Source organism: Colobus angolensis, unplaced genomic scaffold (assembly GCF_000951035.1).
Source record: "Colobus angolensis palliatus isolate OR3802 unplaced genomic scaffold, Cang.pa_1.0 Scaffold17, whole genome shotgun sequence".
In the NCBI taxonomy this organism is placed as follows: Eukaryota; Metazoa; Chordata; class Mammalia; order Primates; family Cercopithecidae; genus Colobus; species Colobus angolensis.
In genome coordinates, this window is record NW_012114821.1 from 4,812,736 (window position 1) to 4,826,041 (window position 13,306).

General features: G+C 48.6%; 1 protein-coding gene across 1 annotated transcript in view; it reads left to right on the plus strand.

Moving 5' to 3' along the window:
* TRAPPC9 (trafficking protein particle complex 9) overlaps positions 1–13,306 on the plus strand; it is a 727,471-nt gene that overhangs the window by 5,067 nt on the left and 709,098 nt on the right. Inside the window, 1 exon segment of the mRNA XM_011938129.1 lies at positions 3,103–3,696. Coding sequence (XP_011793519.1) covers positions 3,103–3,696 — 594 coding nt within the window.

Genomic DNA, 13,306 nt, shown 5'->3' on the forward strand with positions numbered 1-13,306 from the left:
ATTCTCCTGCCTCAGCCTCCGGAGTAGCTGGGACTACAGGTGTGTGCCACCACTCCTGGCTAATTTTTGTATTTTTAGTAGAGACCGGGTTTTGCCATGTGGACCAGGCTGGTCTCGAACTCCTGACCTCAAGTGATCCTCCCACCTCGGCCTCCCAAATTACAGGTGTGAGCCACCATGTCTGGCCGAGATGATACTTTTAAAATACGGCCCTTTCTTCATCTGTGGTGGGCCGCACTCTCCTCTGTAGAATGAAGGCTTCAGTGTTTCTCAACTTCTGTTAAACCCATGCCTGCTTTTGAGAAACATGACCTCTCCAGTCTCCCTTGCTCAGTATTTTGATATGTCCTGCGAGGGGTGTTATGCCTCTTTGTTGGAAGATGATGTGATTTTGGTTCTTTCCAAGGTGGTTTTTGTGTGCAGAAAAGACTCTTCAGGGAATCATTGTGGGGAAAGGGCAGGAGAGAGTGGGGCATCGTCCTTAAGAGCATGAGCACTGGAGTCGGGGACTTGGGCTGAGTGGTACACATAGAATATACTTGTGAACCAGTTAGATCCTGGGCAGAAACAAGATATGTTGGGAGGCTAGGGTTTCCTTTTCTTTAAATATAATTTTGTCCATACTCCCCTATCCATGTGCATTTTTGAAGTTTATAGTGGTGGGGTTGCCGTGTATAGTCCCTTGTGGGATCTGCATGTTTAGAATGGGACAGCCCCCAACACGCAGTCCTCCTCTCAGTGCAGGGTGAGAGGCTTGCCATTAGAATTTCACAGAGGTCTTGTGGCTGTGTCATTTTAATCTTAGTGTCTCACCTGGGAGGGTGACTGCCACGATCTCTGCAGTCAGGCTTTGGTGACCTGAAGGTCATGCAGTTTTGGGCTTCCTATTTAAGAAAAAGAAAACAAAATTAAAAATGCAAAATTAGTCCGGTGCGGTGGCTCACGCCTGTAATCCCAGCACTTTGGGAAGCTGAGGCGGGTGGATCAGAAGGTCAAGAGATCGAGACCATCCTGGCTAACTCAGTGAAATGCTGTCTCTACTAAAAATACAAAAAATTAGCCAGGCGTGGTGGCGGGCACCTGTAGTCCCAGCTACTCGGGAGGCTGAGGCAGGAGAATGGCGTGAACCCGGGAGGCGGAGCTTGCAGTGAGCCGAGATCACGCCACTGCACTCCAGCCTGGGAGACAGAGTGAGACTCCGTCTCAAAAAAAAAAAAAAAAAAAGCAAAATTAGATAGAGGGCCATGGAAGGGGCCTGAAGCTGAACCCCATTAGCTCATAGTACAGCTGCCTCTGGCCATGGGGACCATGGCCAAATACCCTGAGGAAGTGTGAGCCGGCTGATGGGGACAGTGGAGGTGTGTATATAGAGAGCTCATTTCATCTCCCTCACCTTTAAAAAAATTAGACTTTTTATTTGAGACTATAGTAGTTGTAGCTCCATGTGTATTTGTCAGAAATAATACCGAGAGATCCTATATACCTTTTGCCCAATTTCCCCCTGTGGTGCCATCTTATAAAACCATGGTACGTTATCACAACCAGAATGTTGACTTGCTGACACCTTGAGGTATGTGTTACTATCCTCATTTTTATTCACGATGGAACTGGGGTTCAGGGAGGTGCACAGGCTTGCTCCAGGTCACCCAGGTCGTGCGTGTAGAGCTGGGAGTTGAATATCAGCCCTGACTTCCAGGCAGTGGGGTTTCCATCCTGACCGTCTGTGGGCTGGGGCCAGCATTCATTCCATTGTCCATTTGTTTGTTTGTTCACTAATTCCTTCAACAAACATGTATTGAGGATCTCCTATGAGCCAGATTCTTTCATGTGGGTCATCTAATTTAATTTTTCCCCAGCTCTGGGGAATCAGGTAATAACATTTTCTTTTTATATCCGACAAAATTGGCTCAGAGAGGTTATGGCAACTCTCCCGTTTATAAAGGAGCAGTGGTATATTTGCGTAATCTCTCCTTTTATGTTAGGCACAATGCTAGGCCCTTTACATTCGCAACCTTCTCAATCCAAATAGAGTTTTATAAGGTAAGTTCTTTTTCTTTTAATTCTTTTTTTTTTTTTGAGATGGTGTCTGGCTCTGTTGCCCAGGCTGGAGTGCAGTGGCGTGATCTCGGCTCACTGCAAGCTCTGTCTCCCGGGTTCATGTCATTCTCTTGCCTCAGCCTCCCAAGTAGCTGGGACTACAGGCACCCGCCACCACACCCAGCTAATTTTTTTGTATTTTTAGTAGAGACGGGGTTTCACCATGTTAGCCAGGATGGTCTCGGTCTCTCCTGATCTCGTGAGGCCTCCCAGAGTGCTGGGATTACAGGCGTGAGTCACCGTGCCCCACCTCTTTTTTTTTTTTTTTGAGATGGAGTCTCACTCTGTCACCCAGGCTGGAGTACAGTGGCACGATCTCGGCCCACTGCAGCTTCCACTTCCCAGGTTCCAGCAATTTTCCTGCCTCAGCCTCCTGGGTAGCTGGGGTTACAGGTACGTGCCACCACGCCCGGCTAATTTTTGTATTTTTAGTACAGATGGGGTTTCACCATGTTAGCCAGGCTGGTCTCAAATTCCTGACCTCATGTGATCCGCCAGCCTCGGCCTCCCAAAGTATTAGGATTACAGGTGTGAGCCACCGTGCCCGGCCAAGACAAGTTCTATTATCACCACTATTTTGTAGCTGAGGAGTTCCAGGGAGCCCAGAATTCAAATCCAGATCTGACTGCATGGCGGATTTTTCTTAATATACTGTTGAGGGGATGGGGGAGCAATTACACTCGTGTTTATTCATTCACTCAACAGATATTTTTGAGCACTGACTCTTACTACTCCTGGTTAGGTAGTGGGAATAGAAAGACAAGAAACAGCCCCATTTCTGCAGAAGCTCCAAGCTGAGGCCGAGGGACTGAAGGTCAACAGTTACAGCATTGTGATCAGAGCTGTGACAGCCACGTGTGGAGCCCTAAGACCTGTTGATGCTATGGCTTTCCTTGGGGCTTCCCCTGCCTCTGGCTAGTGAAGGTCAGAGTCACTGCCTCCCAGAGTGGGCTGTCAGCTCTCAGGACTCTGCGTCTCACAGCCTCATTTCTTCTCTCTGAACAGGGACTTCAAAATGAGCGTCCCTGACTACATGCAGTGTGCTGAGGACCACCAGACGCTGCTCGTGGTGGTCCAGCCTGTGGGCATCGTCTCCGAGGAGAACTTCTTCAGGATCTATAAGAGGATTTGCTCTGTGAGTCAGATCAGCGTGCGGGACTCCCAGCGAGTCCTCTACATCCGCTACAGGCACCATTATCCACCTGAGAACAACGAGTGGGGCGACTTCCAGACCCACCGCAAAGTCGTGGGCCTCATCACCATCACAGACTGCTTCTCGGCCAAGGACTGGCCACAGACCTTCGAGAAGTTCCACGTGCAGAAGGAGATCTACGGCTCCACGCTGTATGACTCCCGGCTCTTCGTCTTCGGGCTGCAGGGGGAGATCGTGGAGCAGCCGCGCACCGACGTGGCCTTCTACCCCAACTACGAGGACTGCCAGACAGTGGAGAAGAGAATCGAGGACTTCATCGAGTCACTGTTCATTGTGCTGGAGTCCAAGCGTCTGGACAGAGCCACAGACAAGTCTGGGGATAAGATCCCCCTTCTCTGTGTCCCGTTTGAGAAAAAGGATTTTGTAGGACTAGACACAGACAGCAGGTAAGTTTACCTAGAGACCAGGCCCCTTGGCTTCCCTACATCAGAAAGGGAAAGCGCATGGCAGAATTTTATTGCAGCAAGGAGTAGAAAGGTGTTGTCCATTGGTTTTTAAAACTAATGACTTTCTGTCAGAATCGGTTTGAGTGCTGCTAAAAAACCAAACAAAAACCAGTGACTTTTAAAGGCAGAGACAGCCTTTGGTTTGGAGGAGTCTTTTAGAGTTGTCGTGTACACTCCCCTTTTTTTTAGTGGGGCTCCACTTGTGGGACTCCTGGAGCTCTGTCCCATAAAGCAGCCACAGCCAGTTGTGGCTTTTGAGCACTAGACACGAAGCTAGTTTGAGTTGAGATGGGCTGTGAATAAAACCCATGCCAGATTTTGAAACTTACTTCTGCAAAAGTAAACTTTCTTGCTAATTTTTTTTTTTTTTTTTTTGAGACAGCCTGTCTCTCAGGCTGGAGTGCAGTGGTACGATCTTGGCTCAGTGCAACCTCCACCTCCCGGGTTCAAGTGATTCTCATGCCTCAGCCTCCCAAGTAGCTGGGACTACAGGCATGTGCCACCGTGCCTGGCTAAGTTTTGTATATTTAATAGAGATAGGATCTTGCCACATTGGCCGGGCTGGTCTTGAACTCCTGGCCGCAAGTGATCCGCCTGCCTTGGCCTCCCAAAGTGCTAGGATCACAGGTGTGAACCTCCGTGCCTGGCCAACTTTCTTGCTAATATGTTTTATATAGATTACACGTTGAAATGATAGTATTTTACCTATCTTAGGTTAAATAAACTATACTTAAAAAATCAGTATCAACTGTTTCATTTTTACTTTTAAAAATGTGGCAACTAGAAACTGAAATTTACTTATGTGGCTTGCATTTTATTTCTGTCGGACAGCACTGTGCTAGAGCACAGTTTGAACACTTATTCAGTCTCATCCCTTGGGTTCACAGATGAGAGGGTGAATCTGGAGAGGTAAGGGCTAGGTCCTAGCTGAGCTATAAGTAGAGCCCATGTCTCCTGATTGCCAGGCTGTGCACCCAGCGTATGTGGCTACTTTTTCTCTCCTGATGGCCACAGTGTCGAATTCCTCACTTACAGAGCAGCCAAGCACAGGGATCGAGTGCCAGAAATACCACCTGGGAGCTCCTAAACAGCTACCTTATACAAATGAAAAGTATGTCTGTTCTCTGTGTGTACAAGGAGCGTGGGATAGAGCAGGGAAAGGTCGGCTTCCCATCTTGCCTGTTATTAAGTCTAAAACTTTATTTCAAATCAGAATTTCAGATGAGCTCTTCCTTGCCACTTCCTTCCACTCTCTGCTCACTGCTCTGTCTTGCCATGGTGGCTGTTCTGCAGAGCTGGATGAGATGCAAGCCTAGGCAGCAACTGTTTGCCAAGAGGGCGTCCCCATTTGCCAGGGAAAGTGATGTGTCACTGTGTCAGTCACTGCCCTCCGGGCTTGGACAGGGCTCTCCCTCCTTCTGTGCAGGATTGGCTGATGAGCCACAGGTGAGGATTCAGTGATGTCACGTGCATGCCACCACAGTGCCTGCTGCAAAGTAGGTGCTCGGTATGTTTCTAAAATTTATCTAAGGTCAAACGGTGTCTTTCTGGTTGTTGGTAAGTATGAGGAGAAATGATCAGAGAATTGAGACACAGTAGTCTAAGTCCAGCCCTCAGAGTTGGAAGCATAGAATAGCCTCAGTCACACCTGCCTGTGGTGCTTTGCAGGGTCTGGAAGGAAGGAATTTTCATTTCTTCACCCAAATGTGCATATTTGGCTTCAGGAAAGAGAAAGGCATGCCGTAGACCTGCTCTGTATTGAATCCTCACGGCAGCCCTGTGATCTACGCCGGGTTGCTGTGCTGGCTGATGTGGGGCTGAGGCAGCAAGGTTTAGAGACCTGGGCAGCCACCGAGCAGCAGAGCTGATACAAGCACCAGGTCTGTCTCTGAGGCCCAGGGCCTTTCTACCTCACCTCGTTGCCTTCTGCTGCACCTCCTGTGCCTCTTGAAGAGTGCACACTGCTGTCCAGCCAGCAGGCACCTGCGGGAGTCATCCCTGATAAGGTGTTGCTCAATGCTATGCACAGCTTGGCGGCCACCTGTGAGGTCGGCAGGGAGTGGCCTGCCCCTGCTTTACAGAGAAGGGGTGAAGGGTTGAAGCTCACAGGCAGCATGGGTGAGGAGCCCCACTCTGACCCCTTGACTCATGCCTTCCTCCTTTGCCACATGGGCACCAGTGACATTTTTCAGTCACCCACTTCTCGGCTGTGAGGTTGCAGATCCACCTTCGAATGCCAGGTCTTTTTTGCCTTTTGAAATCTGTGCTCACAACCCCGCAGGAGGAATGGGAGTGTGCTGCTACGCAGTGCGTCACACGTGGTGGATAATGACTGACAAGTGTTCGTTGAGAGCCTTCATATGCCAGGCATGGCTCCAGGCACTGAAAATACAGTGGCAAATACAGCTGCTTGCTCACTGTAGTGGGACAACCGCAATTAGACGTCAGTTAGCATTTGAAGTTCAGTGAGATCATGACACCAGTGAACTCAAATAAAATATATCCTCCTCTCGTAATGGGTAACCTGTTGTTGCTTTTGTTTCTCCATGGTTCTCCAATTTTTTTTTTTTTTTTGAGATGTCATCTTGCTCTGTCACTCAGGCTGGAGTGCAGTGGCGCCGTCTCGGCTCACTGCAACCTCCGCCTCCTGGGCTGAAACGATTCTTCGTGCCTCAGCCTCCTGAGTAGCTGGGATTACAGGCGTGCACCACCACACTTGGCTAATGTTTGTATTTTTAGTAGAGACAGGGTTTCACCATGTTGGCCAGGCTGGTCTTGAACTCCTGACCTCAAGTGATCTGCCTGCCTCAGCCTCCCAAAGTGCTGGGATTACAGGCGTGAGCCACAGTGCCTGGCCGATTCTCTAATTTTTGAAGGAATGATTTGGTGCAGGAATAGAGCCTTGCTCTCCCCTGCAACTCTTGGTAGGAGTGAGAAAGTGTCCAACCTGGAACGGGATAGTATTTGGTAGCTCAACAGGAAATGTCCAGATGTAAGTCCAGTTATGGTTTGACACACTGACCATGCTGATAGGCCCCCTGACAGATCATTCTCCCTTCAGGTCCTGGACTTCCCTGGGACATGAGGTGCAGGTGTAATTTACTTACAAGCTCACATGTGCCCCTCATAAAAACCCATGGCCCGTTCTTGTCCGTGTAGTGTTGTAGCTATCAAAACTATTTCTGTTCTTATATGTTTCTAATTTTTGCTTGTTCCTCTTTCTTTTCTTTTTCTTTTTTTCTGTCATACTGCCCTGTGAGTGTGTTATTGGGTGTGAAAAGGTAGGCTGTGAACATGTTGCATTAAAAATAGCTAGATTTCCCTCTGTGCTGCCTTCTCATAGCCTTTACTGCTTTAAAAAACAAACACTGCTGCCTAAATCTTATGTTAACTGGATAGTCTTTTCATTTTTTTAAAATATGTTTTTTAACTTTAGCTTTTTTTTTTTTTTTTAGCACGTAACCCATTGGCGTTTGGTGTTTGCTAAAATACTTGCTCTGGGGGACCTTGTTCAGTCTGTAGCATTTAGTGACACATGAACCTTTATTCTTTTGTGTGTTTGTTTTGAGGACGTGAATTGCTAATTGATTTAGGCGGCTGTAGGGGGTTTTCCTGGGATAGCTTCACTGCTTGATCCTGGGCTTCTGAGCCAACGTTTTCTGGCATGTGATTCCCGGCTGTGGCTGTGGGCCGTGCATGAAGGCAAGGAGCGCTGGCGCTGGAGTGTGCTCGTGGCCAGGGGAGCTGCGGGAGGGCGCGGCTGCCCGTCTTTTCTTTTGCTTCTGCCTTGAGCATGCCATTTCTCATTTCCTTCACCTCAGCGACTTTCCACCATAAAGGAGACATAGGCCATTCTAAAACCCACATCAGGCTGGGCGCGGTGGCTCACACCTATAATCCCAACACTTTGGAAGGCTGAGACGGGTGGATCCCCTGAGGTCAGGAGTTCGAGACCAGCCTGGCCAACATGGTGAAACCCTGTCTCTACCAAAGATAAAAAAATTAGCCGCGTGTGGTGGCATGTGCCTGTAATCCCAGCTTATTCGAGAGGCTGAGGCAGGAGAATTACTTGAATCCGGGAGGCAGAAGTTGCAGTGAGCCGAGCTCATGCCATTGCACTCTGGCCTGGGCGACAAGAGCAAAACTCCATCTCAAAATAAAAAACAAAAAAACTCACCCCAGTCTTTTGCGCCCCTTATGAGGGCTCAGGGGCAATTTGTTTAAGTGTCAGGGAAATATGGCCTTCTAGTTCGCTTGGATCTTGTAGACACAAGGCCCTGTATCAGTGATCGCTGTTTCCTTTTTGCTTCTGCCAGTGAGCATTCAGAACCAGAGAGGCAGTTCACCCGTAGCTATTGTACAGGGTCTTACCTGCCCAAGATTTTCCATTTAACCTCATGTAGGTAAGACATGGCTGTGTCTACCTCTTTTTTTTTTTTTTTGAGACAGAGTCTTACTCTCTCACCCAGGCTGGAGTGCAGTGGCACGATCTTGGCTCACTGCAAACTCTGCCTTCTGAGTTGAAGCGATTCTCCTGCTTCAGCCTCTCAAGTAGCTGGGATTACAGGCACGTGCCACCACTCCAGGCTAATTTTTGTATTTTTAGTAGAGACAGGTTTCACCATGTTGGCCAGGCTGGTCTTGAACTCCTGACCTCAAGTGATCCGCCTGTCTTGGCTTCTCAGAGTGCTGGGATTACAGGCATGAGCCACAGCGCCAAGACGGTGTCTGCATTTGTTGACGCTAATGTCCCTCACTGGTGGCACATCCTTTGTGTGCATTACTGATCTAGAGCCTCCAACACCAAGGGCAGCCCTGCAGGACACTCTTTGGCTGGCCTAGTCCCCTGTGGTTTCATCCCTCTCAGGGCAAGGTTCTCACTCTGTGACCTGCTGCCACCACCTCACTGCCCAGGGGCCTTGTTTCTTCTTTAATGCTCTGGTCCAAGTACCAACACTTTCATGCTTCGTTTCTTTGTCCCAGCTGAGACAGGCTGGGCTTTCTGAAAGATTTCATCACATTCTAGGGTGGTGGAACAGAAGAGACATGAATGTATTAAGTACAGGAAGTCGTAGCTGTCCAGCTTGGAAAATGCAGGGCAGGGATCCGGTGGTGGCTGGTTTATCCCGGGCCATGGGCCTTTCCTGCCGCCACTGGCTCCCAGGATCGATGGGGACAGCCTGGCCTGGGCTCCCTCCTCCCCGCTCTCCTGGCAGCCGAGTCTCTGAGTTCACAACCCAGGTACTCTCCTGGACCGCAGGCCATTCAGAGTTCAGACCACAGGAGAGTCTTGAGTCCTTGTTCTGGGCTGTCCTCTCCGCCTCCTGTGAGAGACAGTGCCTTTCCTAAGTGACCTGTGCCAGGAGAGACCTCCCTGATTAGCAGGTGCCCTCCCGAGGTGACTCAGCACACATTTACGGGAAGCTTGTGGTGTGCTGTGCTAGGTGCTGGGGCACCAAGCTATGATATACTGTGGAGATAGAGATGGGGAAAAGATGATGGACAGAAGGGAGAAATCTGTCTTGAGAGTGTGACTCAAACAACACGGCACCCGGTGGGCTGTTTCTTACCACGGGGAAAACTGGGAGGCCATGGGGGAAGTGTTTTTTTTTTTTTGAGACGGAGTCTCGCTCTGTCGCCCAGGCTGGAGTGCAGTGGCCGGATCTCAGCTCACTGCAAGCTCCGCCTCCCGGGTTCCCGCCATTCTCCTGCCTCAGCCTCCGGAGTAGCTGGGACTACAGGCGTCCGCCACCACGCCCGGCTAGTTTTTTTTTGTATTTTTTAGTAGAGACGGGGTTTCCCTGTGTTAGCCAGGATGATCTCGATCTCCTGACCTCGTGATCCACCCGCCTCAGCTTCCCAAAGTGCTGGGATTACAGGCTTGAGCCACCGCACCCGGCCTGGGAAGTGTTTTTTGAGATGCCCGTTGGGCATTCAAGTGGAGACATTAAAGAGGCAATTGGATGTGAGTCTGGAGCTCAGGGGCGGGAGGGGGACTAGAGAGCCACATGGTTGTTGGCCTATGTAGCCTGTGTTGAAAATCCTGAATGTGGATGAGCTGAGCATGAGCGAGGGAGAATGCAGATGGAGGCAGGAGGAAGGCCCCGGGCTGACCCCTGGGTGCTTGCCATGACCAGGAGACTGGAGGACAGCCCAGATCCTTTTTTTCTTTTTTCTTTTTTTCTTTTTTTTTCCCCGAGATTGGAGTTTCACTCTGTTGCCCAGGCTGGAGTGTAGTGGTACCGTCTCAGCTCACTGCAAGCTCCGCCTCCCGATTCCAGTGATTCTCCAGCCTTGCCTCCTGAGGAGCTGGGATTACAGGCATCTGCAGCCACGCCCCACTGATTTTGTGTTTTTAGTAGACGTGGGGGTCTCACCATGTTGGCTAGGCTGGTCTTGAATGCCTGACCTCAGGTGATCCGCCTGCTTCAGCCTCCCAAAGTATTGAGATTACAGGCGTGAGCCACCGCTCCTAGCTGGGGTTTTCTATGTTATTCCACGGAGTTTGGGGTTTTAGGTGCAGCTGCCACTTCTTCTAAAGGTGCTGGGAGTGGGGCTGCTACTAAAGAAATCCGAAGGGAATGATGTGGCCAGATTTGCCCTTCACCTCCTCTGGCCTGGCAGCAGGATGGAGTCCCAGCTGAGCAGACTGCTTTCCCATGGACTCAGAAGGGCAGATCAGGAAGGGCATCTTGAGGAGAGAGGCACTGGGGAGTTGGGGGAGGGACTGTTGGATAGTTCTGGAATAGCTCTTTTTAACAAAAGATAAAAAACAAAAAACAAAAGCCTCTTATGAACATTGCCAGTTACTATCGAGGAAGCAGTTCTTTTTTTTTTTAGACAGAGTCTCACTCTGTTGCCCAGGCTACAGGGCAGTGACATGTTCTCAGCTCACTGCAACCTCTGCCTCCCAGATTCCAGCAGTTCTCCTCCCTCCCTCCCGAGTAGCTGGGACTACAGGTGTGTGCAACCATGCCGGGCTAATTTTTATATTTTGTTTAGTAGAGAGGGGGTTTCACCATGTTGCCCAGGCTGGTCTTGAACTTCTGAGCTCAGACAGTCCACCTGCCTTGGCCTCCCAAAGTGCTAGGATTATAGGAGTGAGCCACTGCGCCCGGCTGGAGGCAGTTCTTCTTCGACACTTCTAAGTGTAAGGCACTATGCTGAGTGGATACGAGGACAAATAAGACAGCCTATCATCAGACGCTTAAACCTGACTATGGGAGTAATACAAGTTTAAAAGGGGAGAAGAGGGGAAACGAATGTGACTATACATCAGACACCAGTTAGCCACCCACCTACCTATTTCATTTATGTTGCACTGATGCCACCTGAAGCAGATGGTAACAGGCCCAATTTGCTGAGAGGAAGCATTCTCAGAGGGGTTAAATAATGAGTCCAGCGTCACCCAGCTAGTAATGAAACAGCAGGATTCAAACTCAGGTCCTTCAGACTTTAAATAAATGCATGTTCTCTCTCCTAATTATGCTACCTTCCTCTTATACTTGGAAGACTAAAGTAAATCAGTTTCTGAGCCTTTCAGAAAAATTGTCAAAAGAACTTCTCTTGCTTAAGTGCTGCAGATTTATTTCACAAAGCTCTGACTTCCTTGATAGTTAGGTAGCGTCAAAGTGTTTTACATCCCAGGGAGATAGGTTTTTCATTTTGCTTTTACATTGATGTGGTTGCAAATAATGCACATATGCAAAATAAAATGTAGACACTTCTGAACTTTTAATGAGAACTTTTCAGTTCTCTTTTTTGTTTTTGAGATGGGGTCTGGCTCTGTTGCCCAGGCTGGAGGGCAGTGGCATGATCTCGGCTCACTGCAACCTCTGCCTCCTGGGCTCAAGTGATCCTCCCACCTCAGCCTCCCGAGTAGCTGGGACTACAGGCGTGCACCACCACACCTGGTTAAATTTTTTGTATGTTTTCATGAAGACGGAGTTTAACCATGTTGCTCAGGCTGGTCTCGAATTCCTGAGCTCAAGCAATTTGCCTGGGATTACAGGCATGCTGTGTAATCCATGCAGGAATTACAGGTATGAACCACCATGGCTGGCTTCTTGCTCTTTCTTTATCGAGTGATGTTTTAATATTCAAACTTTAACATAAAAACATTCAGATGGCAGAAATCAACACTAACAATTTGTTTTCAGTTTTTTCATTAGGCAAGATACAGTATCAGTTAATGGTCCATAAAGCATCTGAAACTGAGTATAAAATGTTGCATTTCTTTTTTTTCTTTTTTTCTTTTCTTTTCTTTTTTTTACTTTCTCTTTAGGGCTCTCTTGCATTTTTTAATTTTTTATTTATATATTTTTTGAGATGGAGTCTGTCTCTGTTGCCCAGGCTGGAGTGCAGTGGCGCGATCTTGGTTCACTGCAACCTCTGCCTTTGAGACTGAAGCCGTTCTTCTGTGTCCAGCCTTTGAGTAGCTGGGATTACAGGTGTGTGCCACGGCACTCAGTTAATTTTTTTTTTTTTTTTATATGGAGTCTCACTCTTGTCGCCCAGTCTGGAGTGCAGTGGCGCGATCTCGGCTCACTGCAACCTCCACCTCCCAGATTCAAGCAATTCTTCTGTCTCAGCCTCCTGAGTAGCTGAGATTATAGGAGTGTGCCACCATGCCTGGCTCATTTTGTACTTTTAGTAGAGACGGGATTTCACCATGTTGGCCAGGTTGCTCTTGAACTCCTGACCTCAGGTGATCCGCCTGCCTCGGCTTCCCAAAGTGCTGAGATTTCAGACGTGAGCCACTGCGCCCGGCTGCTCTCGCATCTTAAGGTTGTCTGCTTTGGCGCTTTAATTCTACCATGTGGGCATCTTTTAGTATTCTTATTGTATTTACATCAGGCATGTAGTCAAAAGGCTCCCCACCCGAAAATATTGTAGTGCCAAATTATGGGCTGTAGCCATTATTTAAGTATACAAAGACTTTTTTTTTTTTTTTGAGACAGAATCTTGCTCTGTTGCCCAGGCTGGAGTGCCGTGGTGTGATCTCAGCTCACTGCAAGCTCTGCCTCCCGGGTTCAAGTGATTCTCCTGCCTCAGCCTCCCAAGTAGCTGGAACTACAGGTGCACCCCACCATGCCCAGCTAATTCTTGTATTTTTAGTAGAGACAGGGTTTCCCCATGTTGGCCACGATGGCCTCGATCTCTTGACCTCGTGATCTGCCTGCCTCGGCCTCCCATAGTGCTGGGATTACAGGCGTGAGCCACCTCACCAGGCCTAAGGACTTCTTAAACTATGTAATACCATCCCCAACTTTGCAAAAGACATTCCCTTTATCCAGGTTCCCTTGGATTTTAATTGAAAACTGTTGTTGTTGAGCAGCTTTAGCTTTTCTTTGGATTTGAATATAGAAATTTCTTTGCAGATAACTTGTTTTTTGGACTAGAATACCAAGCTCGTGTTTTCCATAAGCCATATAAATAGTACCAGAATCACAAACATATTAAGCATTTTCTTTTTTTTTTTTTTTTAGACAGAGTCTTGCTCTGTCGCCCAGGCTGGAGTGCAGTGGTGCAATCTCAGCTCACTATAAGC